Source organism: Vombatus ursinus, unplaced genomic scaffold (assembly GCF_900497805.2).
Source record: "Vombatus ursinus unplaced genomic scaffold, bare-nosed wombat genome assembly UNPS02014770.1, whole genome shotgun sequence".
Lineage (NCBI taxonomy): Eukaryota > Metazoa > Chordata > Mammalia > Diprotodontia > Vombatidae > Vombatus > Vombatus ursinus.
Genome location: NW_020954548.1, coordinates 40,214,754 through 40,226,857, shown reverse-complemented (window position 1 = coordinate 40,226,857; position 12,104 = coordinate 40,214,754). Strand labels below are relative to the sequence as shown.

General features: G+C 34.7%; 1 protein-coding gene across 2 annotated transcripts in view; it reads right to left on the bottom strand.

Annotated features, from left to right (window-relative positions):
- Positions 1-12,104, bottom strand: part of LOC114043686 (axin-1) — a 159,968-nt gene that overhangs the window by 54,592 nt on the left and 93,272 nt on the right. For both annotated transcript variants that reach the window (XM_027862772.1, XM_027862773.1), the window contains exon 2: positions 205-345. In XM_027862772.1, coding sequence (XP_027718573.1) covers positions 205-345 — 141 coding nt within the window. The remainder of the gene's footprint in view (positions 1-204; positions 346-12,104) is intronic.

Here is a 12,104-nt window from a genome sequence, read left to right as displayed (position 1 = left end):
AGTGTACTTACTAGATCAAAGCGTAGCTAAAAAGGATCATATAATGGTAACAATGAAATACATAATACAAGAATTTAAATCTGACTCTTCATTAATCAAATAGAATATGTTCACAAATATACACATGATATCATTATTAAAATATGGTAACTTTAATGAGATTTTGATATTATCTCATTTCCAAAAGAAATCAAAACGACTTACACACTGCTGTCAGTGAGGGACATTGTGTCGGCATCGCTAGACATACTCTGCTGTTCGCTGTCATTAGCACTGGTGGCTGGTGCTAGGGCATAACCAGAATTGACATAGTAAGGGTTGACAGGTTCCCTCCATGAACCATGCCTGTAAAAGAAAAATTTGAAATTTAGTCATCCTAACTTTGAGAACTTTCCAAGAATCATACCTGCCACAATAATCTTCCAGTAATTAATAAGCAACAAAGAGTAACACTTTGTACAAATATTGGTAGTTTTACAAGTGACCAAGAGGGAAATCTATAAGGATGTCAAAGGTACAGGGAATGGTGCCATATACATACACACATACACAAAAAAAAATCTTATTGATATATTTTTTAAACATCACCAGAATTTCTCTCAGTATCCTTTTACCCTGCCCTGTCCAGATTTCCCATATATAAATAATATTTTTAATACAAAGAGGAAGAAGAGGGAAAAAAACCAGCAAATTGATTAAAAGTCTAAAAATATATGCAATATTCTGTACTCAGGTACTTACCACCTCTGCTAAGGAGTGAGATGAGGTTATCTTCTTTTATCTTTTCTTTGGGCAATACTCACTTTTAATATTTTGTGTTCTTTCCATTTATATTGCTATAGTAATTGTGCGTATTGTTTTCTTGGCTCTGTATCATGTCTTGTAAGTCTTTTCATGTTTATTTGTATTTATCCTATTGATCATTTATTATAATACAGTAATATTCCATTATATTAATGTGCTGCAATTAGTTTAGCCATTTACCAGTTGATAGGAATCTATATAGTTTCTAATTCACAAAGAGAAGTACTATAAATATTTGGTATGTAAGACGACTTTCTTTTTATTAATGACTTCCTTAGCGTATAAACCTAGTAGCAGAATCTCTGAGTCGAAGGATTTGGATATTTTCATCACTTTATTTACATAATTGCAAGCTGCTTTCCAAAATGTACCAATTCACAGCTCTATCAACAATGTACTAGCATGCCTACCCTCCCAAAGCTCCTCCAGAATTGACTGTTTCTATCTTTTGTTATCTTTGCCAATTTTCAGGGTGAAATAAAACCTCAGGGTTGTTTTGATTTGCATTTTTCTTATTATTAGTGACCTGGAACATTCTTTCATATAAGTGTTAACAGTTTATAATTCTTTTTTGGGGGGGGGGAGTGAGGCAATCCGGGGTTAAGTGACTTGCCTGGAGTCACACCACTAGTAAGTATTATGTGTCTGAGGGCAGATTTGAACTCAGGTCCCTCTGACTCCAAGGCTGGTGCTCTATCCACTGCGCCACCTAGCTGCCCCAACAGCTTAAAATTCTTTTGAGAACTGTTTGTTCACATCCTCTCATCACTTATCTATTGAGGAAAGGCTATTAGTTTTACGTATCTATTAATGGTTTATATATCTTGGCTACAAAATTCTCATCAGAGAAATTTAATACAAAGGCATTTTTCGCATTTAACCACTTTCCTTCTTATTCTAGATGCATTGATTTTATTTGTATATAAGGTTTTCAATTTCATGTAATCAAAGTTAGTTTATTTTACCTTTTGTAATCAATCACTTCTATCCCTTGTTTGGTTAAGAATCCATTTCTTACCTTCAGTTGTAAAAGGCACATATGATCTGCTCCTTTCAATTTTTTTAATGGTGTGATCTTTAATATTAAGGTCATATGTCCATTTTGAATTTTATTATGCAATATGTAGTTTTAAGCTTAATTTTCGCCAGAATGTTTTCCAGTTTTCTTTTAAACAGGGAGTTCTTTCCTATGTAATTTGTGTTTTGAGGTTTATCAAATCTGGTGTTGAGTCTCGTTTTTAATTCTCCCTTGTCTACTATGTTCCACTAATCTCTCTATTTTTTAACCCATATCAAATGGTTTTTATGACTGTCACTCTATAATATACTTTGAGATCTGATGCTACCCCTTAATCTCCTTTTTTCTCACTATTTCTCTTGATATTTCATTTCAGATCTTTCACTCCAAGTTAATTTTATTACTTTGTCAAGTTCTATTCAGTATCCCTTTGACAGCCTGATTGATACAGTATGAAAATTATAAATTATCTTTGGTGATGTGCCATTTTTATTATAATGGCATTATTCTTCCAGCTGAGTTGTTCTTTATTTTTTTAAAGTTCACTCTATAATTGAATCAACAGACATTTTGTATGGTTTGGTATTTTTTTTTTAATATTTTAGGCATTTTGTAGTTATTTTGATTAAGATTTCCCCTTTAATTACTGCTTTTGGGACTTTGTTATTCTATAAAAATATTTTTTGAGGGTTTATTTTGAAGCTTCCAATTTTGTTAGTACTATAAATTTTCTCATTTATCTCCTGCTTTTTTTAAGTAAACCATTATGTCATCAGCAAATAGGAATAATTTTGTCTCATTTTTGTGTGTTTATTATTATTTGCCTTTAATTTCGTTTATTTGCCTTAATGCTAAAGTTAGCATTTCTAGAACTACATCAAAGAACAGGAGAAAGAACAGGTATCTTTACTTTATCCTGGGAAAGTTTCTATTATATCCCCTCTGCAAATGGTGATTGATTTTGGTTTTAAATAGTTTTTTATTACATTCAAAAAGTTCCCTCTGTCTACACTTTGTAGTATATTTAGCATTAATTAGTATTATACTTAGTCAAACAGTTTGTTTGCACCTGTTGAGATAATAATGTAGTTCTGGAAGTTTTTGTTTTTATTTTTGGTTTGCTTGTTTGTTTTTTGTGAGGCAATGGGGTGAAGTGACTTACCCATGGTCACACAACTAGTAAGTGTCAAGTGTATGAGGCCACATTTGAACTCAGGTCTTCCTGAATACAGGGCTGGTGCTCTATCCACTGCCATATTTAACTATCTAACTCTAACTGCCCTGATGTTTTTGTTTTTAATATGATTTACAAAAATATTTTTAATTGCAAAGTACTGGAATGAAAGTGGGTTCCCATTGCTAGGGAATAGCTGAATACACTGTGGCATATGATACATGGTATATAATTGTGACATAATTATTAAGCCATGATAAATTAAAATACATATATACATGAAATATGTAATAAATTGAAATAAATGTGGAACGAGACAAATATTTTCATTTGGGAACAATTCATAGTTGTTGTTTTTAATTATATTTAATTTATTACAAGAGAGGCATGTATGGGGGAACAGAAGACATTGGAAAGTGACAGTGATAAAAACAATAAACAAAGCTCTGAGACATAAACATGAAGCCATTTAAGTAATACTGTGCAGTTAAGAAAACTTTTTAAAATATTCCAATTATGGAATATTACTGTGCTATAAGAAACAATGAATATGACATTACAGAGAAGTACAGGAAGATTCAAATGAATTGATGCAAACTGAAGTAAGAAGAATTAAGAAAATATACATAACTATTACAATTACGTACATGGAAAGAAAAATAACAAAGCAAATGAAACTGAAAGAATCATATCGGTCGTGCTTAGCCCAAAAGAAGAGATATGAGAAGGTGCTTAAACCCAATTCTTTTCAGAGGAGGAGAGTAAAAGTACAGCACACTTTATATAATATCAAACTTTTTTGACGTTAATTATTTTTTTCCTTTTCATTCTTTGTTATGGGATAGCTCTCTCGGAGAGAGAAGAAAGAATACATGGGGAAATTCTGGCAATGTAAAGGCAAAAATTTTTAATAAAAATCTATTTTTTAAAAAAGGCTCCAGTTATTTATATATAGTCTCAGTTTATAGTATACATAATTTTTGTGGTTTTTTACTACTTGCTGTTGCAAGAAGTAGTACCTACACCATCAATAAATAAAAGTCCTATGTCTGTCACCACTAATTAGCTATCTTACCTTGGACAAATCATTGAATCTCTCTGGGATTTCAGTTTCCCCTTCTATAAGGTGATAAGGCTAGCCAAGATAACTATTAAGATCCTTCCTAGCCATAGTATTCTTTAATTCTGAACATTAAATTCTATTCAACAAATACTTTATTATGGGCTTAGTATGTGAAGGCACTGTTCTGGGGATACAAAGATGAAAGCTATGATTGTTACCAACCAGAATCTTAAAATTACACATATATGGTGAATTGGATGTACACTCTCAAAAAGCATATTAGAAGGTAGTAATGAGACAAACATTTTGAAGTAACTATGGTATTACTGTTTCTGTGATAACAAATCATAAAAATGTTAAATGAGAGCTTCATAATTCTTTTATTCTATTGTTTATAACACCGCTTTACTCTCAAGCCTCATGGTGAAAGAAGCAGCTGTGCATTCTCAAAGGCAAAGTTCAAATTTTTGCAGGTTCTATCAAGCTGGAAAAAGCTTTTATATGGAATGAGCAACAGAGCAGCTAAATTCAGAGATGCTAAAGGATTCCTAGTCTTCTGTCTTCTGACTATGCTGATTTCACTCTGGCTATCAAACCAATCTCACCCCACCAGAACTTTAGATTCTGTCCTGGGATGACCAGCTCTGAGATGTGAGCTTTCTACTCATCATGCTGAGAACTAGAATTCTGGGCTACTTCCCACCATCTCCACTCCCCACCATCTCCACTCCATGTAGCATCCACACCTCCCTTTTCTAACTCCCCTTTAGGTGGTATCTTTGCTCCTTGGAAAGCAAGCAACTCGAGGGCAAGGACTGTCTTGATTGCTTTTTATTTAAAACCCTCTTAGCATAATGCAATGCCCAGCACATAACATGACTGCTTTATGTATCTATCTTTCTGACTAATTTTTTAAGCCACAGTAACTCATGAAACATCTTGGAGGGACAGTCTGCATTGAAAAAGGCAATATCCACGTTAATGAAACCACAAATTTTATTAAAATAAATTCATAGTAAGTAATCTCAGAGATTATCTCTAGCCAAAACAATAGGGAATGATACTGAAGTGTCATTGTTGATTTGAAAGGACTGTTGGATAGTAGTGATAAGCTTGGGAAGCAATTACTGTGCATCCACAAAATTCAAGTGAGACATCTATGTAGAGACAGGACACTTGGGCATACTGGCAGCTGGAAATTTCTGTGTTTCTGGTCTATCCAACAGGATGTAAATTTAAAGTGACATTTACCCAAAATAGTTTTTCCGAAAATACTGACAATTTTGGTCTACTGGATCACGTAATTGGTGCTGGCTCCCATTCTATGTAATAACTGATAACTATACTGATTAGAAAACTACTGGGTGGCAATTTCAAAAACACTGCTTTAGTTACAAAACAATGATGCTTTATTTTTTTAAAAAAATATACTATTTATACCTATGGAGCTAAAAAAAAATAAAGTCAATGTTAAATTGTCAAATATCTAAATTATCAATATAGTACCATAACTGTTACCATTTCTGCAGTCTACCACCATGGGTTAGCTTATTCCTGGAATTCATTAAGGCCCTCTACCCCCTTCTCACCCCCCTCCCATCTCTGTCTTGAAACACAACCTGTCCTTCAAAGCTTAGCTCAAAAACCATCTCTTCTCTTAAGTCTATATGTACTTGTCCATTCCCAAGTCAAAAATTATCTTCTTTCTTTGGACCTTAAACAACAATCTCAAGCTTTTCTTAGAGAATCATTCAATTATCCAAATTCATTTATTGTATGTTTGTTGTATAATATTACATAGTAGAGACTCCACAGATCTCAGAATTGGAAGGTTCCTCAGAAGCCATCTTCCCAATATCTGAATAAGAATCCCTCTACAACATCCCAAGAAGTGCTCAACCAGACTTTGAAAACTTCTTGTGAAGAGGGGTCTGATACTTTCCAAGGCATCCATCCCATTCTACTTTTGAATAGCTCTAATTATCATAAAGTTTTTTCCTTATATTAAGCTGAAATCTACCTTCCATATATTCCTCCTTGTTCTGTTCTCTAGGGCAAAACAATCTCTTGTGCACATAACAGCTTTCCAAATACCTGAAAAGAGAGCTATCATGATGTATATAGGTCATGTTCACCCTCTGCCAAACTGTGAGCTCTGTGAAATCAGGAATCATGTGTTAATCATCTCTATAACTCTCACTATCTAGTATATTGTTTTGCAACGTAGGCAATTAATAAATGGTTGTAGAATGATTAAGTCTAGCCCTAAAATTCTATGATGGTCATGTTCAAATGCTAAAAGACTACTAAAAGAAAGCTGAATTTAAAAAGATATATTAAAACCAAAATAGAAGAGGAAATTATTGTCCAAAACTAAATCCAATGAACAGAAACTCTATCAAACAAAATACAATGTTCATTTCTTCAGAGCTAACCATTTCAATATTGCATCACTTGTATTTCATCTTACTCACCAGTATAGTTTAAACTGAAGAGCCATCAAGTAACAAAAGTCACACAAAATGGATCTGAGCTAATGATGCTACAAAAACCTTTAATTTTTGCATTTCTTGTCTGTTTGCATTCTTAATTTGTATATTACCCTTACATGGTTTCTGCATTTCTAAATGATGTACCTCAGAGGTGATTAGTGGTGAGAAAATGAGGTTCCAATCTACAGCAAAATCGAATATGTAAAGAATTCTAATCTGTGTGCAAACTTCAACACTTGTAATGGTGAGGAACTACAGAATAAATGATGGAGGAAAGAGAATAATGAAAAGTATACCAGGTATAGCTGATAAAAGGCTGTCTGTTAAAATAAATTCTCAATAGTCCTTTTAATTCTTCTTAAACTGAATGGATGGACATACTGTTTAGAGACAAAGACCTTAATGTCTCATAGCCTGGAACAGTACATTTACTATAGTAACTATAAACAATACCAGCAATCATAGGATTGACATAAGCAATTAGATATAATTTTAGAGAGTTCTCCTCCAAATACGTTAGTAACTCTAAGAAAGCTTTAATCTGTGAAATGATGTTTGCTATGGAGTAGTACCCTGTACTACTTTTGTAGGAGATAGAGCTTTAGTACTACACGAAGGACCAGAAAATAACTAACATTTCTATAGTACTTCCTAACTTACAAAGTACTTTCCTCACAAATTGGTCAAGCTGGCTGTGCAAGTAGTATAGCCTTTTATTTCTACTTTATAGAAGCAAAAACCGAGTTTTTGTTAATTGAATTGCTAAGAGTACATGACAAGTTTAACTTTAGAAATGGAACTAAATGCTAGGTCTTCCAAACTGTAAATTCAGTACACCACTCTGCCTCTTCTAAACTGCAAATTAAACATAGATAACGCGCTGGCCAGCTCATTTTTATTCAAATTCCACTCACAGACATAATTTCAAGGAGTACTTTACATTTGAAGTTCTCTCCTATAAAATGGTAAATCACGAACCAAGTTCTAGTATATCTGTTGTTGGACATAAAATGGCTCATACTCAATCTTACCTCTCTATCAGTGAAGGCATCCTTTTCCCTTCCAAGACAGCTGTTATGCTCATCCACTGACTATGACAGAATTTTGCATGCAAGGTCTCTTTATGTGCTGTCTCTATTTTCTGACAGGCTATTGATGCATAGCTACTTTCATTCTGAATACTGCAGTGTAATTGGGGGAAAGTAAAGGAGGAAAGATGGAAAATGGGAGTGCAGAGTTTTCATAAGAATACAATGCCATTAGCATTTCAGAAAATCTTACTTCAAATGTCAAGCCTTCCTTGTAGATTAGGCTTTGTAAATAATCCCACTGAAATGTAACCCTGAATGACAGCAAGTTTCTGAACAGAACCTTCTGAATGTTTCAGGATGAAAATGTAAACTGTGCACAAAACAGCAATTTCTCTTTACCTTCAAACATAGTTTTGTGGTGATGAATTTAATGAAGAGTATACACACGAATGAAATCTGCACAACATATATAGAATATGTGCACAGGCGGAAAAAACACCCTTTAAATTGATCTTCACTTATAAATAACAACCTAGGTAGAAAGGTTGATAGTATTACTAATGTGTACATGACAACATGTAATAAAAATTTTAGAACTTCGCCCTAATATTGCTTCTGGGATCTAGACCAAATACCATGGTTTCCAAACGATTATGCTATGGGGTAGGTATTCTTTGGGGCAGAATGGTATCTATGCCACAATGAAAAGTGCAGAAAATGACAAGAAAGTGTAATGGCAAGAGAACTTTACTGGATTCTGAAGGCCTAAAATCACCTCCTGGCTTTGCTACATTCTAGAGATATATGATCTCAGGCAACTCCTTTTACCTCTCTATGCCTCAGCTTCCTTACCTCCTAACTGAAGGGGCTGGATAAGATCATCAATAAGGTCCCCTCCAGTTCAGACATACAAGTTACACGCCTATGGACGGTGCTATCACATTTCCTTTTTGCTAATATGTAGTTATGTTATCTCATGTTGCCAAGCTCCACAGTATTAGATGCTGATAAATAAAAAGAACTGACTCATAAAATTTGAAGTACTCTGGAAATAAAAAAAGCCTTGTGGAAAAACAGACATATTTGGGGGCTGTGTTATCCCAAGAAGCACTACCATGCTATGCCGAATATGGCACCATAATAATTCCTAAATATGACACTTATCAACTTTGAAAAAAATCTGTTTTGTTAATGATGCTTGGCTAAGATTATCACTAAAAAAAGTGTCATCTGTTAAAATTCTGTTTAACTACTTCCCTATTCAAAGTAGGGAAGGCTCTTCCATGGAGTCTTCTCTAATTGTCCACTATCTTTTCAGTTATTATTTAGCCCAGCTACTAGGAATTAACAAGCATTTATTTTAGAACAGTTTAGCTCATGCATAAATGCTAAAGCCCAAATTTAACATAATGTCAAAATTACTGAGATAATCTTAACATTTTCCAGGAATGCCTACTAATATTAAATCTGGAAAAATCAATTTATAATACTGTACTCACTAAAGTATCACCATTAAAGACCAGAAATTAGAAGTACTTTGTGTGGCAGTTACATCAGTATGTCCAATATTCTGGAATAAATCTGTTTTGAGAAGACTTAAGATTAATGATTTATCAACCAAGTATTATGATAAAGTGATTCATGTGAGGAAGCACAAAGGTACATGTCTATATCTCATATTTTCTTTGTTTTAAGCTTCTCCCCCCCCCCCCCCATTAAGATGTAAGCATATTAGACAAAGTCAAATTTCTTCTGCTCCCTTGGTAACTGCCTAGTACCTGGTATATTGATGTGTGTTACTACTCAGCAAATGTTACCGACTGACACTCCTTATGACACCAAGTTAAAGACCTAATAATAAGATTCTTTCTTAGTAGCAGGATTAAGGAGTAATTATTCATGGCAATGAATTTTATTTTCCCTGGAAAAGATACCAACTGGGGCAGCTAGGTGGCACACTGGATAGAGCACCGGCCCTGAAGTCAGGAATACCTGAGTTCAAATCTGGCCTCAGACCAAACACTTGACACTTACTAGCTACGTGACCCTGGGCAAGTCACTTAACCCCAATTGCCTAAAAAAAAAAGAAAAAGAAAAGAAAAGATACTAACTACTAAAATAGAGAAAACCCAAAGAAGAGAGGTAAGCTAGGCTAGTCGACAGTAACAAATGTTCCATAGAAGTTAAAAAGGAAGTTGAGAGCTGGCAATTATGAGATCATTAATAATTTTGAAGGGAATAATTTAAACTGATTGATGACATCAGGTTCTCAACTGAAAGACACTGAGAAATGAGGTGATGAACTGTAGGCAAAATGCAGGTAGCTTTTACTACGGCTTTCAAAGGGAAATGGAAATAACTTGAGTGGGGCCAATTAAGGAGTTTTTAAGGATGAGATAAACATGGGCATGTTTATAAGAAGCAAGGAAGAAGGGCCCTCCATCCCATTAATTACTTTCACAAAGCCTGACACCTTGTAGGAGCTTAATAAATGCTTGTTGAATTGAACTGCTTACCATGTAGAAGGTGGTGTCCTTGGCACTGCAATACAAAGAGAAAAACAAAACAGACTTTCAAAATCTTTATCTTTTTAAAAACTGGACTCAAATCAAACCCCTTCATTTGAGGTCCTGTCTTGATCAGTCTCTTTTTCTCTTTTCCTCCTAATAGTACCTTGTATTCACAGGTTTGGTAGAACCTAAGCTCGGTTAAGAGCAGTCTGTTTTGTTTTTGTATTCACATTCTCAGCCAAGCACAGCACTTTGTACAAGGTAGGCAATTGAATTCAATTCAACAAGCATTTATTAAATTCCTACTATGAGAAGCACAGGGGATACAAAGATTTAAAAAAAAAAAGGCTTAACTGTCAAAAAACTTAGATACATTCTACTTAAAGGAAACATGCACAGATGACCAAATATAAAAAAGTCACAGAGTTGAGGGTGGATAGTGGGGGAGAGTAAAAAATTAGGGAACGAAAGAAAGGTCTTTGGTAGGAGGTGGCACTTGAGCTGAATCATGAAGGGTTCTAAGAGGTGAGGAGGGCAAAGCTTCCCAACACAGAAAAATTACAGAGGGAGAAGACAACTGGAACACAGATTTAGGGATGAAAGAGATCTTCAATCCAATCCCCTGATTATAGGGATGAGAAATCCGAGAGGTTGAGTGACTTGTCCAAGGTGATCAGCATATTAAATAGCAGAATTGGAAAACAATGTACTCTGATTTCAAATCCATGGCTCTTTCCACATGTTAACAGGATTTTAATTAATCCTAATTCCCTTCATACATTGCTATTTCATTTATTTTTAGTTTTCAACAGTTACTTCATTAAGATTTTCAGTTCTAAATTTTTCCCCCTCCCTCCCTTCTCTCCTCCCTAAGATGGCATGCAATCTGATACAGGCTACACATATACATTCATATTAAACATATTTTCACATTAGTCATGTTGTAAAGAAGAATTAGAACCAATGAGAGGAACCATGAGAAAGAAGAAACAACAACAACAACAAAAAAAAAAAGAGAGCAAATAGTATTATGATTTCATCTGCATTCAGACTCGATAGTTCTTTTTCTGGATGAGTATAGCATTTTCCATCATGAGTCTTTTGGAGTAGTCTCAGATCCTTGCATTGCTGAGAAGAGCTAAGTCTATCAAAGTTAGTCATCGCACAATGTTGATGTTACTGTGCACAATGTTCTCCTGGTTCTGCTCATTTCACTCAGTATCAATCCATACAAGTCTTTCCAGTTCATATTCCCATACAACTTGTTTAGCCATTTCCCAATTGATGGGCATCCCCTCAACTTCCAATTATTGATCACCACCAAAAAGAGCTGCTATAAATATTTTTGTACATGCTGGTTCTTTTCCCATTTTTAAGATTTCTTTGGGATACAGACCTAGAAGTGGTATTGCTAGGTCAAAGAGTATGCACAGTTTTATAGTCCTTTGAGCATAATTCCAAATCACTCTCCAGAGTGGTTGGATCAGTTCACAACTCTGCCGTTAATGCTTTAGATGTCTGTGCAGCCTTGGTAATACCATCTATCAACAGTCTCTCACATTTGTTCTCTTCTCAATCCACACTAGGTCCTCATCACCTTTCAACTGGTCTAGTGGCAGAGCCTCCTAATTGGTCTCACAGGCTCACATCTTCCACTCAGCTTCCAAAATAATAATCCCAAAACACAAGTCTGATTGCGTCACTGATTCCTGATCAATAAACTCCAAAAGATATGTATTACTTCTAGAGTAAAATATAAACTTCTCTTTCTGTCATTTAAAGACCTACCCAACCTGGCTCCAACTTACTTTTCTAAACTTACTACACATTATCTCCATTCTCTATGGTATGGGCAGACTCATCTCCCCAAATTTTCTTATATACAACACCGTATCTCCATACCTTTTCACAGGTTGCGCTGTCCGTTCGTCCCTCCATCCCCACCCCCTCTCAGCCAAGCTTACTTGAATTCAACACATCCTCACCTCCACTTTGAATCCTCAGTGTCCTTC